Source organism: Drosophila busckii, chromosome X, assembly GCF_011750605.1.
Source record: "Drosophila busckii strain San Diego stock center, stock number 13000-0081.31 chromosome X, ASM1175060v1, whole genome shotgun sequence".
NCBI lineage: Eukaryota > Metazoa > Arthropoda > Insecta > Diptera > Drosophilidae > Drosophila > Drosophila busckii.
Window position 1 is genome coordinate 1061775 of NC_046608.1, and position 15920 is coordinate 1077694.

Below are 15920 nucleotides of genomic sequence, written 5' to 3' on the forward strand. Positions count from 1 at the left end.
AAGTCTTAGGACAAGGCTAAGGAGATTCCATTTCAGGGGAAAGATTTAAGCGACAAAATCAAAGCTTTGAAAACGGTCCAATGTTTTTTGGTTTGTTTGTTAAAAAAATATAAAAATAACATACTTAACAATTTTCGTTACATGAGTTTGATTGCTCGTTTATCTAAATAAACAAGTTTATATATTTTTGTTAGGCGCAATAATTACTTTGTGTGAATCGTAAAGTTTTTAGACATTGATACTGCCTATAGGTTTCATCTAGATATTCAGATATGCAAGCTGACAATTATCTAAAAACTTAAATAACTTGCTATTCAAGAATAATAATAGCATTACTTGCTAGCCTATTCCATGGCTATAGCAGCTGATGTACGTTAATTTATTCATTTATATATTATATATCTATTAAAGGAGTAATTTTAAAAATTTAGTTTAGTCAAATAATAGAAAATTGGTTTCTTTAATGCTTTGCTTAAATCTCTAAAAATATTTGCGAAATTCGTTACGTAGAATTTTTAATGTGTGTTAAATTCGAATTAGAAATTTGCTAGTGTCCACTGTACTTTTGGTTAGATGCGTTCTATGCAGAGTTCTGTAAGGGACAAGAGCTATGCTGTAATTACATTGCGTATACGCCGCATGTGGCGAGCGCACAGTTTAAAATTCTTATAGACACACACAGACTGAGGCAACTGTGTGCTTTGTTGCTGGCATTGGGTTAGCCTTACATCCAGAGTTTATCCTGACATAGACAGCAGCCATCAGCAAACGCAAGCAAATCCAATTAATTTCATTGCGCCTAAAACTTTAAGCGTGAGCATCGAAGCAGAGACTGAGAGAGAGAGAGAGAGAGAAAGAGGGCGACACCAAGCGCAAGGACTCGACAGACCCCAAACTCCATAACCTCTAACCCTTCGTTACAAGCACTGGGTCTCTCTTTCGCACTCACTGGGCGCAATGATGAGTTGTCTCTGTCGCTGCTGCTGCTGCTGCCGTCAGTTTCCGTTTCCGTTTGAACGAGTGCCATCTATTTATTTGCAAATGCAACTTGTCCAATTTGACAGTTGTCGCTTGTAAATGTCAGACTAGCGGGTGGCGGCTGGGCGGCTGGGCAGGCATGGAAGGGGGCGTGTCAAGGGCTGGCGGGCAAACCACTGAAGCGTTAAGTGTGAAAGCCTGTAACGAGGCATATTGCGATTGGATTTTGTGTAAATTTATTTATGTTAATTAGTTTCAATTTGATTTAATTTGCGCACGGTCTTGGGCTATGATCTGAAGGCAACTGAGGGGCACCAGCCAGCCAACGAACCAACCAACGAGCCACCAACCAGAGAACCAGAGAGAGTGAGCGTCAGCTCAACGAACTGACAATTAAAAGCACGTTAAAAACGCATTTAGCAAACGGCTGAGCGAACTACAAACTGCTCAACACTCGCTTATATATGCATATATACAAATATATATACATATATAAATACTGTATATTATTATTGTTTTTTTTTTTTTGTTGGCTATTCTGAGACCCGTTTATGCCGAAAACGCCTAATGACAGCTGCATCAATCCTGTGCGCTAACAAAGCGTTGAAGAAATCACTTTACCAGCGGCGGCAGCCATAAAACGAGAGACTGAGCGCTGAGGAGCTGAGAAATGTGTGCGGAGGTCCAAAAGGCAGACGCCGCCAAAAACGGCAAAATGACAACGAGACATGCAAGCAAATGAAATGAAATGATGATGCCGTTCCAACGCTTGTAAGCCAAGACACAGAGCTGAAACTGAAGCTCAAGCTCAAGCTCAAGCGCAACAGAATGACTTCGACGAAAAGTCTAATTTGTTGATAATTTGCGACAGCCGCCGCTGACCGCCAACGATGCCCCACGGCCGCAGACGTTTAAAGAAAGCGTACGCAAAGTCCAGAGTAGCGAAGGATGATGAGAAAAGGGGGGCGTGGGGCAGAACGAACTTGTGGGAGTGGCAAGTGCAATCATAGTTTTAGTTAACATGCAGCGATACTTCCGTTACGCTGGAATAACTAAGCAAATGCTCTAGCCAATGACCAACTACAAAATACACTTCATAGTAGAAATTATTAAAAGTCTTTTTATAACACATTCGAATAAGTTAAGTTTTGACTAACAAAGAATTCGAATAAAGAAAATATTGTTTGATTTTTTGCAGCATTTAAAAGTTAATAGCAAACAATAGTTTCTTTAATTTACATAGACATAAGTTAGGTAGATCTAGAAAAATATATTCATTTGTTACTACAAACGGCCAGAGCAGCAAATAAATATTTTAGCTAAAATATGATTACTTTAATTATAATATTTTGTTTTTACTTTGTCCATCTATAAGTAAAGTATATCTAAGATCGTTACTTTATCGAGCTGCGGGACTGAAGCCCAACTCCAGACAACTCTTAAATATGACAACATAGTCATAGTCAGTATAAAGAGATAATACAAAAGATTGCAAATTTCAATGCTTGAAAAACAAATGATAAATTATTTTATTAATAAAAAGTATAGCCTTAAATTGGTTGTCTTGTTTAAAATCATAAAAAATATTACTCGTCTTATAACTAAACTAAACTAATAAACAAATGCTATTCATTTCTATTACAATATTATTCTAAACACTTTTGGTGAATAAAAAATAAGAAAATACAAATTTACATGTACTCAGTTCTAAAATTTGTAATATTATGTATATTTCGTACTACAAATTAGTTACAAATTTAAACATAAATTAGTGTGCAGCTTAATATGAAAACTGGATGCAGCAAGAAAATTCGCTTTTTGATTTTATTTAAGTTACGATCATACAATTAATTAGTTTTGGCAGTCAGTTTTGTACTTGAATTTAAATATTTTAAAATTTAGAGGGAAATATCCAATAGAGCAATATAGTTATATTTCGAATTTTGTTGACGCCGCAATTTTATATTACAAATAATCAAGCCAATCTAATTGCTGTGCAAATCTCTTAGAGATTTCAAACTAAAATCGCTACAAGTTAAAGTGTATGCCAAGAGGTAAATACAGATCGGTCGGTTGGAGTCAACCATAACGCCAACTGCCAATTTAAAGACAATTTGGCCAAGAGGCGAGAAAGAGAGCGACTTGAGTGCAGCTGCAGAGGAGCGGCGCTCTTGGTTTGACTGATGATGAGCCAGGGCGGCTCAACTGGCTCGGAGGTCCCACTTGCTTTTGCTCGCGTTGCTGAAGCGTGGCTTAATTAATTGCATTTTAACGCAGCAGCCAAGAGACAGAGAAAGAGAGAAAGAGCGAGAGTGAGAGTGAGAGGAGAGGAGAGGAGACGAGATCAAAGTGCAATTGCTGTGTGCATATGGTGAGTCCATTAGGGCTGTCAACGGGCACAGGCACAGGCGCTGTCTTTGATTTATGCGACGCCAACCTCAATCGTTTGGCCCGTGGGCTGCCCAGCACATCGGGCGTTAGAGCATTAGCGGCAAGGACACGTGTGCGCACAAATTGATCCTTTATGAGCATTTTGCGGTTAATAATACAAACAAACAGTGAGCAGGCGACTCCACAGCCCACACCACACAGCACAACAATCCATTGACTATGGCCGTTGGTCACGTGCCGCGCCCGAGCTCGAGCCGTTGAGCCGTTAAGTGTAAATGATAAGCCCAAGGCTCGAATGCTACATTAGCGTTCAATTTGACGCGGGGGTTAACGCTAACGGGGGTGGGCGGTGGGGTTAAGCGGCAACGCATTTGTCTTGTTTCTTCATTTTGCAAATACAAATAAATATCGAAAACTGTTGCAGCCGCCAACTTGTAGCTAAATGACATGCGACACCTTTTGTCTAGTTCTAGGGCTAGCTCAGGGTCTGGGTCTGGGTCTAGCTCTAAGCGCTTAAGCACTCTGTATGGCTCGGATTGGCAGCTTGCTGGCTTGACTGTCGACTAACAGTCGTCACTGTATGTATGTGTACATAAATCCCAAATGCCACTTCACACTTAATTTGCTCATAAGCCGCTCTCTCTCTCTCTCTCTCTCTCTCTCTCTCTCTCTAACTGCTAATATCCTGGCAATTACACTGACAACAACAATATTTGAAAATTGCATTAGCCCAACAACCACCATCAACAAATGCTACCACCGCTAATAATAACAGCAGCTATCTCTTACGCTCTCTCTCGCTATCGCTCTCGCTCTCTCAGATTTTCTGCTGCATTGAGCTAACACCGTCGATTGGCATCGGATCTTATCAGCTCCTTCACATATGCCCGCGCGCCTTGTGTTTAATGCTGCTAATGTGACAAATTCATATATTGAGTTCGTATTTTACTTCTCGGCCAGTTGTCCTTTTTAAGCGCCGCTCAAATTCACATCGCTGATAACTTATCTCTCCCCTCAGCTCAGCTCAGCTCTGCTCAGCTCTGTGCACAGTCTGCATGCTTTCATAATTTGTTCATGCGTTTTATTTATACGCATAGAATTTTTATTTTTAATCTCTCGCCCTTCAACAAATTGCTTAGATTACTGTTAGGCGATAGAAAATGGCAACAAATGTTTTAATTTTCAGCAGCTACTTAGCCTGTTTGTCTCTGCCTATGTGTGTGTGTGTGTGTGTGTGTGTGTGAAGGGAAAATCCACTCATTCTAAACTGTAGTCTTATACTCTCAACTTAAATAAAATCTGAGCTGCGAACTAAACTTCGAATCTGGGCCGATCCATATCATTTCATTCTATGCTATGCTAAACGAATCTTTCTAAGTTTAGTTAGCAAAGAGTGAGAGTGAGTGAAAGTGAGAATTTTCAAGCTGCAAAGCTCTCGAGCAATAAAAAAAAACTTAAGTTAAGCAATGTTAAGTTAAACAATAAGTTAGGCAAATTAGCTCGAATATAATCATGGAATTTTTAATTTTTTTTATATGTACAATGCACATATATTGTATGAATAAATTTTAAATAATAAAATTATTTTCTTCAAACAATTTAAACTAAGCTTCTTGGCTTATTTCCTATGCTATTTAATTCCTGGCTATATAATGCTGAATATTTAAGTAGCTGAAGTTACAATTATCTAGTTTTTAAGTTTATTGGGTTATATTGCTTAGGTCTGCGGCTTGTAATTTCTTTATATATTCTCTCTTCCAATGCCTAAAAACGCTTGAGTCATCTTATCTTGTGTTCTTCTCTTAATGTTGCGTCAGTAGCAACAAATGTTGGGTAACACTCCCATTATATTAATTTTGAATTTTTATTTGGTAAGCTTAAAGATTTTTAATAAATTTGTTATTATTAATTTTGATTTATCGTCGGCATAAAATAAACAAAGCTGCATTTTACTGTTATTCATTACTATATATACTATATAGTATAAGTATAGTATATAAAATACTTTAAATAAACGTATTCTTGTTTATTGATAGCTTAAGCTTTATTTATAATTAAAAAAAAAAACTCTTTGAATTTTTGGGCATATTAAATATTAAATTTGCTAACCAAAGTTGGCTTACCTTGGAAACTTAATAAATTTCGCATAGTGTCTGGCACACGTCTTGTGGCAGCTTTTGATGGTAAGTGGGTGGTGGGGCAAGTTGAAATTTGCATAAATATAAGGCGCAATTGCATATAAATCTTCTATATGCTTTCTATTTAACTTTTACTAAAGACTTCCGACACATTTCTGAGCGCGACAGAGCGCCCCAACTCACCCGCTTCCTTTACCCTCCACCCACCCACAAAGAAAAAAGAGCCAGCAATTGCAGCAACTGCAATTGGTCTGAGCTGAGCGCTGGGGCAGCAGCAACTTTCAACACCTACACACCAGCCAGTCAGCAAGACAGGAATGAGGCCATGCGCCCCCCTCTCATGCTCTCTCTCTCTCTGTATCTGGTGAGTAGGGTGCTTGATGGCGTGACTGGCGACCATTTGGTCAGCGGTTGAAGTGGCCAAGTGGCTTTTGTCTATGCCTGCGGCCTGAGGCTTGTAACTTATCTAAATGCACACAATTATTGAATATAATCGCTGCAACAAAACAAACAAAGACAAGCAACAGCAACAGCAACAACAACAACCAGAAACAAGAAAAACAAACAAAGCTTTGCAAAATTTGCATGCCGACTTTTAGGCGTTGCTGCGCTTCAGCTTGCAGCTTAGGGTTAATTTTTTGTTCTTTTCATTTAAGTCATAGGCGTGCGCTTAAATACTCTAACAGTTGAAAAAAAAAACTCTTTTTTTTTTTTTTTTTTTTTAAATTATGTACGTATTTATAAATTTAAACATTTAACTTGTTTATAAGCTTCTCATTTGGATTCAATGGCGAAACATGCTAAATGAACATTTTTGTAATTAGATAAATATTTATTTATCCATTTTTTATTTTTGTATATTTTTTATGATAATTATTTTTAGCGTTATTGAGTGCAGATTAATTTTTGTTTTATTTTCAATTTATAATTGAATTTTAATTTTAATTTTTGTATGCAGCTAAATTTCTATTTAATAAATATATATTTGTAATTTAGTTTCATAATAATTATTTCTATTAAATATAAATAAATACATTTGCTAATATATATTTTTATTTTATTATTAATATTTCAAATTACGATTTAACCTCAGTTTGTTTTTCTTTAAGCTTTGCCAACTGCTCATTTATGCTGTATGGCAAAATTCTTTTAATTTGAATTTATTTTTACATAAATAAATATTTAATTACAGCAAATTAAGCTTAAAGCTTCATTTTGTACACAGCTGCATACAAATTGAAATAAAGCTGCTTGCTAATTTAAAAAAACGGCGCCATTAATTTATAATAATAATCGGTTATGTTTTTTTTTTTTGTCGTGACAGCCATTAAGCACAATTTCCGTCTACTGTCATTTATTTGTTTTGTACATAAATTTATAATATTTTTTTTCACTTTGCCTTTTGATTTTATTGCATTTATGAAACAAATTGTGACAAATTATAAACAAAGTATGCATTAAGCAGTTTTGTCGTTGAGCACACACACACACACACACATACAACTATCATTAATATTGCCGCCATATGCCACGCCCCCCAACCTGCCCCTTGCTGTAGCGTTTGCTCTCGTAGCTCGTTGATAATTGGCATATGGCAAGTGTCAACGGAAATGCATCAAGGCGAACAGAAAAAAAATAATTTTTTTATATTACAAAATAAAATGCAATTGTTTTTTTTTTTTTTTAAAGTGTGGACTTGCAGACTTGCAACCTGCTAAATTATACATTTGTTTAACTAAATTGCTGTTTGCATTGCCACACACATCCGCCAACAATTTTGCACCACTTCCAAAAATGTTGCTATAAAAAAACAAAAATAAAATTGCTGGTAAAAATCGTGGGCGTTCTTCCGGTTTGCTCGTTCAGCCCATCAACAAAATTTTCGCTCTACTTTGCTCTATATTTATGCAGATACATTCAACGGAAAATCACAGGCAACATTAGCTGGGGCTTCAAAATAAAAGTCAAATTGCCCAGCGCTCTATTTTTTAAATTTACACTAAACGCCAACAAAATAGCGTATAAATATAAATGTTGTTCTCTTTTTATTATAAGCTAAACACTTGTCACATATTTTCAGTCATCAGTCATCGCTTTCACGCTGCTTTGTGCAACAATTTCGGGGGCTTGGGGGTTTGGGGGCGTGGCTGGCACTTTGACAGGCTCCGGGCTCTGTGCCTGATTTCCATGCAAATTAACATTACAGCAGCCAATATTTCAGCTTCGATTCGATAAACAGAGTCAACCAGCCCATGGGGGTGGACTCCATCGAGTTTGCATATCAAAAGCTCAAGCTGTGTTCACTTAAGTTTGAAGCATACATTAGAACGAAAACAATGTTAACTAAAATTTATTTTCTATCTCGCTGAGTTTTAATATTTATTTTTGTTTATTTATACTAACAATGCAAAGCTCGTTTTAGAATTAAAATGTAATAAACTCAGTAAACTTTAATTTTTGCCAGCTTAGAATTTCAAACCATCAATAGCAAAGCAGCATTAATAAAACTTTAAAACATATATTTATATAAAATATATGACGCTTAGTTCCATTATTATACATAAAATATAAGACATACTATATAATTATTCTGATGCTACAAAGAACCTACGTTCAGTACTTAATTCTTAATTCACAGTAAAAATTAGACTAAAGCTAAAACTGTTCAATAGCTTAAACTAGCAGCTTCACATTATTTCATACTTATCGAGCTGATTACTATATACGTAGTATATCAAAAATATAAAAACATGTGCTTAGCAATGACTTAATTTAAACACAGGCAGCAGATTTCTTTTTATTTTAAATGATATACAAGAATTGTTATTTTCTTTCAGCTGGCTACGCCTATGGTTAGAACTTATCAAAGTTTAAAATTCAAGCCAAAAAGTCGGTTCGAATCTTAAATTTATATTTTTTATGTATATAATACATTGATTTATATATATTAACAAAGATGTATTGGAATTAAAATTGAATAATATTAATTATAATAAGTTTTCATATTCTAGACACAGCTTATACTACGCCCATGGATCGCAAACTTCTATATTGCTGCTATATGTGAAAAATATGTTTATTTTTGAACGATGCCAATTATTTAATTTGATTTGGAAACTATAAGAAACACAAATGCAAGTAAAAGTGCTGTGCAAATTTAAAAAGAACTGTGAACGGGCTACAAGTTATAAAATCTGAAAAACAGTAGGTATTTACTTAAACGCTATTTATATTTTTAAAAGTCAATAGTTATATTATGAAATAACTATGAGCCCCACTTAAATTACATACTGGCTACCCCCCCTTTTAAAAAAAAAGTCAAAGTGTGTGTGAAAATAAAAAAAATGTCGCTTGACTTTAGAATTTTGCTGTAGGCAACACACTCAATAATTATAAATGGCAACCTAAATTAAGATCGTTTATACGTAGATCTATTGACATACAATATTTAGCGTGCATGTTGAGCAATACTAGATTGCAACAGCAACAACAATAGCAACAACAACATCGTTATGCATTTTGCAGCACTTTGCTGTTTGCAGCTTTGCCAATTGCTGGTGCTGTTGCAGTAATTAGCAACATTTGGCTACTGACAACGATCGTGTTTAATTGAGCGTGCCCACAAAAACACATACCAGTGCATAGTAGGAAGAGAGAGTGAGAGTGCGAGAGTGAGAGTGCGAGAGTGAGAGAGGTAGAGTGAGAGATAGGGAGAACGGGCGTAGGCAGAAACAAAAGATCTCCAATACGAACATGTCATTTTGTCTTTAATGAGCGGTTTGCCTCTAACCCACACCCCTGCCGCCCCTAGCCACCCCCCTCTTAGCATTTGCACCCTCCTGGCCGCTCTTTAGATTATTGCTGCCTGTTTTTCTTGGCCCGCTTTGCATTTATTGTCCCAGCCAGCGTCGGTTTCTGTTTCAGTTTTTTTTGCTTTTGTTTTTGTTTTAAGCCAACGATATTAACATTGCTGCCAATTTGTCGGGCAAAAGGCGCAAAGCAGACAAACACGCGTGTTGCCAAGAAGCGTGCAACAACAACGACAACAACAACGAGAACTTACCTTGCTCTTTGGCTAGGGTCAGTGGCAATGCCTAGAAGCGACTTTTCGACAGTTGCTTTTGAATATCATTCATTCATTTCACTTTTTGACTATAGAAAATAATTTCTAACTCAATTGCTTGATATAAATTCGCATACGAACAATTGATTAAATTTCAGTTGCTTTTACATTTAGTTCAATAATTAAATAATGTTCAAAGAATGGAAAAATATATTCGGCCTCGCAGTATTTTCATTACTTCAAGCACTTTAAAACATAAAAACAATTTCTTAGTGACCATTAATATTTATTTAATGGCAAAAAATGGCAAAAATTCAGCAAAATTAATTGATATTGTATTATAAAAAGTTGTCAATATAATCGTATCAAATACTTTTTAATTATTTTCAATTACTTTAAATAAACATAAATAGCTTTAAATATTATTTTAATTATTTGTAAGCTTAATAATTATTAATTGAAGATATTTCACATTGCCAAACGCTTTATTTATTTATTTTTAGTAATATTTAATGCAGTAAGAATTATTTGCTAACAATAATTCAATTGATAAGTAATGTTGATTTTTATTTAACAACTACGATATAATAGTAGAAATGGACTAAGATTCTTTTGAGTTTGTTGGCAGAGCCTTAAATTCGTTTCAGCTAAAATTACAATTAAGCATAAGTTGTAAGTATTTAATTAAAAAATTATCACATACTTAGGAAACATAAAAGCAGTTTACAGTTAGCAGTTAGCACTTTACAACATAAATAAATGAAATATTAATAGAGAAACAAAAGTAGTGCTCAGCTAATCTTAAGCTGCAACTAGAGCTGCACTTGCTGCACGATCAGAGCTCGGGGTGTCCTGCGCTGAAGGCTAAGCCTTGTCACTGCACACGCATACGTATGTGTGTGTGTGTGTGTGTGTTGCCTGAAGCGCTTGCTGCGTTGCATGCGAGAACGCGCACGCAACGGTCGGTGGCAGTCCAAATGTTGGCCATAAACATGAACATGGGCAATATAAGTTGCACAGTTGCAAGTTGCAAGTTGCAGTTGCAGCATGCCCCCCCTCAATGTTACGAGTTTATAGCTATATAAATATATGTGTGTTTGTAGTATCAGCTTTTGGCCTAATAAATGCACTAATTGCGGTTAAATGCATTTTGCATGCAATTATTATCATTAGGGGTTGGCTCGCACGTCGTCATCGTCATCGTCGTGCTGCTGCTGCTGCTGCTGCTGCTGCTGCTGTTGCATGCCACATGCCCCATACTCTCTACCCCCAGAGGCAGCTTGAACCCTCGTTAGTAAATTGCTGCCACATTTGCTTGCCACCGTCACTGCTGCTGTTCATTATTTTAATTGCCACAAAAGAACAAAAACAATAAACACTTTTATTTGTTTATATTGCTATTATATTTATTTAAACGAGAAAAAAAAATTATAGATATACATGTATATGTTTTTATGCTGATTACATTTACAATTACAACGAGCACGTTTAGACTAAATAAAAAAAATCGCTAAGTTTACTATTTGTTGCTATTGATATAAAATGCAAATTCACATTGTTTAATACAGTTTATGCTTAAGCTTAATTCATTTTACACATTCAAGACACTCACATAAATGTACAGTAAGCATTCTATATAAGCAACAAAGCTTACGTTTTATTCAAAAAAGTTGCAACTATAAAATATTAAAAAAGTTTCTTATGTAGCGCCAATGCTTAAGATTTGAAATTTATATAAATTCACAGTTTTCACTAGAAAAGTCATTTATTGAAAATTTTTGTTTGCTTTTATAGAATGCTTACTGTATTATTTATAATGACTGCAATTATTTTGGCTGCTAACATATTTTACACACAGTTTCAATAAATATTTTATTATAATTGCTTACCAAAAAAAAAAAAAAAAAATCGGCACAAATTTGTTTAGCGCAAATTGTTAATAAATTACTTAGCTTAAATAAATAAACGAAGCATACATATATACACTCACACAGACAGACTGACAGACACAGGCACAGACACAGATAAAGATTTAGACCTGCAGCTGATCCTCATCATCGGACTGGGCCTGCGAGCTGTCCACAGAGCCGCGACCTGGCGGACTGCCCGGATTAAGCGTCGGACTGGGCGTTGAGGGCGGATGCGCGGGCGAAGCGCCCGACTGCGCTGCCGCTGTGGCAGTCGGCGATGCGGCGGCGCTCAGCGGCTGCGGCTTGTGGATGATGCCAGGCGCCGTCCGGGCGCTGCGCCGCCGGCCGCCGCGCTCTGGTAGTAGCTGCTCAGCGAGGACAGCGAACTGGAGGCGGAGAGATGCGTAAACGGCGCCGCTGCCGCTCCCAGCGGTCCAACGCTCACGCCCGGCACGCCCGCGTACAAATTGTAGGGCAGCGGCTTCTGCATCGCCGCCGCAGCCGCCGCCTGTCTATAGTAGATATCGATGCTCGAGTGCGGCGGCGCGCCATGTGCAGCAGCAGCGGCGGCAGCGCCAGCGCCCGCTGCAGCGGCATAAGGCCAGGCGCCCAAGTAGGGCGAACCGCCGTACAGGCGCTGAAAGGCGGCGAAGTTGCCCGCCTCGGCGAGCAGCTCCAGTCCCACAGCGGTCTGCCGCTTCCATTTGGTTCTGCCAGTTGCAAAAGAGAAAATAGAAAGAGAGCGGCTTAGAGTTGCGCACCAGAAATTCTACTTAGTATATATATTAAATATTAGATCAAACTAAATTTGCTGCTCATAAAGTTGATAACTTATAGAAAGCAAAGCTAAAGAAACAGGAATTCTGAATTAAAAATATAAATGCATTAATAAATGAATAAAAACAAAGCGAACTTAAATTGATACGAGCTTTATTTGCTGCTAATAATTAATTCAATTAATTCATGTTAAAACATTCGTAAAACTTGCGCATTATTTTAAATTTGCTTTCAAAACTATTGAGACAAAGCAATGTGGAATTAATTTCATAAGCTCATCAATTTAAAATTAAATATTGAATGCCAAATAGAGCGACAAAGAGAGATAGAAATGAATTGCAAGTGAACTTGATGTTTAATAATTAAGTTAATTAGCTAAATATTATTTATAATTTAAATATTTCAATTGATACTCTTATTTATTATATTCAAATCGTTTTGAAGCTCCTCAATTTGAAATTAAATGTTAAGTGTAAAATATAAATGAAATTTATATTTAATTTAATTATAAATCAATTGCAATTTGTTGCTAAATGATGCTTATACATTTTAACTTAAGAAATTTTTAAACTGTCTTATCAATTAGCACGAAGTCTTACCTGCGATTTTGATACCAGGTCTTGACTTGGCAATCGCTCAGGTCGAGCTTATGCGCCAGCTCCTGTCGCTCCTGCACGCTGAGATATTTCTGTCGCTCGAAGCTCTTCTCGAGCGTCTGCAGCTGATGATCGGTGAATGCGGTGCGAGCTTTGCGCTGCTTTTTGCTCAGGCCGCTCATCTCGCTGGTGGAGCCGCTCTTGATGCTGTTGCCATCGTCGTCCTTGCCGCCTGCCAAAACAGCAACAACAAAAAGGAGAAATCGTTAATGTATGTTGACGACAATGCAGCACACTTAGACGTTAACTTAGTCCACTAACTGTAACAACTGCATCCCAGCCCAGAGTCAGTCGCCGCCGTCGTTTATGGCCACGCAATCGCCATTTCCGTTCACAAAGCGCCGCAGCGCGTAATAAAAATATCGCTCACTATCTATGTGTGTGTGTCTGTGTGTGTGTGTGTGTAAGCCCAAAGCACTTGGCTACCCCATATGCTGCATTTTTTTAGTACATAAAATTTATGTAAATTTATCTGATTGAGCGATAAGACAAGCTGCTGCTGCTGCTTCTTCTTTAGCTGCTGCTGCTGCTGCTGTTTGCCATTTCAGTTAACACAAGCGTTAAATTAGTTTAAGTGCAAATTTGCCAAGTGCGCAGTCAAGTATCAGGTGAATGCACTCAACTGCACAAACAGCAACAACAACAACATTAAGAAAATACAATTTTAATTTTTTGTGTTTTGCTCTTTAAAGAGCCCAAAAGAGGCGCCTAGGGCTAAGCTGCAATTGCTGCGTTTAAGCAGACCGAAAAAAAAGCCAAATGCTGACTGCAATTATCACACACACATACACACACATGCATATAAATAAACGATTTGGCTGAAGCAGCAGCAGAACTAACGTTTATAAAATTGCAATTGCTGACGGGAAATTGCAGCAATAAATGCGCGTCAGCCACACACACACACACACACACACACACACGCACACACACGCATGCATTTATTTGTTTATAAACAATTTGCACAATTAAATGCGAGCGAGCGAGAGAGCGAGCAAGGCCTTAAGTATATATTATTAGCCTTAAATATTATATTATTAGTATTTAATTTTTCTGTTTACTCGTAAGCCCTTTTCACGTAAGCCACGCCCACTTGGCAACTATTGTCATGAAAAAATGCAATTTTTCAGCTCTAGACATACACACGTACACACACACACGCATATAAAGAAACTTGTACAGTTCGGCTTGCCCACCTACGCTGCAGCTAAACAAAAGACTCAGGCAACAAACTTGACAGCTAGACGATGCTTAAAAATTTTCGATTTCGTTATCGCGCCAAGCCATAAACAACTAAAAAATGTCGTAAAATTTCAAACAGACATACACTTAGCTATATCTATAAATAATATAAATTAGAGCGCGCTCAACTATTTTGTCTGCCATTAGACGTTCCAACAGCAGATCACGCCAATCTGCGTGTGTAGCTTGTGCTCACATTAATTAAATGTATAATTCAAATGTTTAAATGGAGAGTTATAAATTTCAGTGCTCAGACAATTTATATATGAAGCTGTCATTCGAATGAGAATCCTTGATAAATATTTTATGAGCTTTGCTAGTTGCTGGTCCAGCTGCTTAAATTGCCACACAGACTTGCAGCTTTAATTGCTAATTGTTGCATAAACTTTGGTTTACAATCTCATTAGCAAAAGTGGCAGCTCTGCTTTTGGCCTGACTCTGGCACCCACCCAAATAGTATAGAAGCTCACCTCACCATTACTACAAACGCTGTGATCATCCATGTGGTGGCTGCTGCCGCCGACGCCGCCGCTGCCTGCCTCATCGCTGTCGCAGTCCTCGTTGTCCTCATGATAGTCGCTGCTGTCGTCCAGCTCCGTCAACGCTGCTGCTCCCGCTCCGCCGCCTGGCGCTGCCTCAGCTGCTCCGGAAGCGGTTGCTGCGGCTGCTGCTGCTGCGGCGGCATTGTTGCGTGCTGCTGCTGCCGCCGCTGCAGCGGCATAATGTTGCTGCATGGCTGCGGCATATTGCGCAACGTTTAACCCATTGGCGCCCATAGGCGTGCTGGTGGCGGCAAAGTGCGTCAGCTTGGTATGCTGCAGGGCGTGTGGATGCAGCTGGTGATGCCCATGTGCATGGTGATGATGGGCCAGTGGGTGGTGGTGCGGTGGTGGCCCAGCGGGCGGCACTAAGCTTAAGACAGCGCTCGGCGGTGTAGCTGGCGCTGTTGCCGTTTCCAGTTGCTCCGCACTGTTGTTGTTGTTGTTGTTGTTATTGTTGTTGTTGATTGTATTGTTGTTGTTGTTCTGCTGCTGCTGCTGCTGCTGCTTGTAGAAGGCAGCAGCGCTGGCGGCTGCAGCACTGCCCGCCAAAATATCGTTGATCATGAAGCGCGAGCGATTCGGCTTGAGATTGGCGGATGTGGACATGGACATGTTGACCGGCGGTGGCGACGTATAGTGATGATGCAAGTGATGATGATGCGTTGACTGATGTGGCGACGGCGACAACTCGCTGCTCTGCTGCGACTGCAACTGCGCTGTTGTCGTGGGCAGCGTTTGTGTCAAAATGCTCATTGAGTCTTTCATTGCCCTTAACGGCCGAGAAGTTCAAACACACGCACACACACACAGACACAATTAAAAAAAATATGTATATAAATTGAATTTCAAGTGTCACACACTAAAAATGTTGCACAGTCACTTTCAGTTGCAAGTTCTCGATACACGAGCGAATATATTCAAAGAAGAAGAACGACTTGGTCGACGTTGCGCCTCCGTGTTGCACGTCGTCGCGCTCTGGCTGCCAAAACGAGACTAAACGCACCTGCAACAAGCCAGCCGCACAACAAACTTCACACACACACACACACACACACGTACGTACGTAGAGAATTTGCCACTTTGTCATAGGTGTTGGTGGTGGAAGCCAGCAGTGTGGTGGTGGCTTCAGCTGTGCGGCTGAACGAATACGCAACGTTTTGCTCTCTTGCCTGCTCGCTCAGTTACTGCTGTTGCTGTCTGGCTCGCACGCGCACTCACTCGCT

The 15920-nt window shown here is 38.5% G+C and overlaps 1 protein-coding gene across 1 annotated transcript; it reads right to left on the bottom strand.

Moving 5' to 3' along the window:
• Positions 1-11548: 11548 nt before the first annotated feature.
• On the bottom strand, positions 11549-15473 carry LOC108605926 (homeobox protein B-H1). The gene is given in 4 exon segments (XM_017995745.2): positions 11549-11800; positions 11803-12190; positions 12857-13085; positions 14631-15473. Coding segments are annotated over 4 exon segments (1647 nt in total). The 5' UTR covers positions 15463-15473; the 3' UTR covers positions 11549-11602.
• Between the last annotated feature and the right edge of the window lie 447 nt (positions 15474-15920).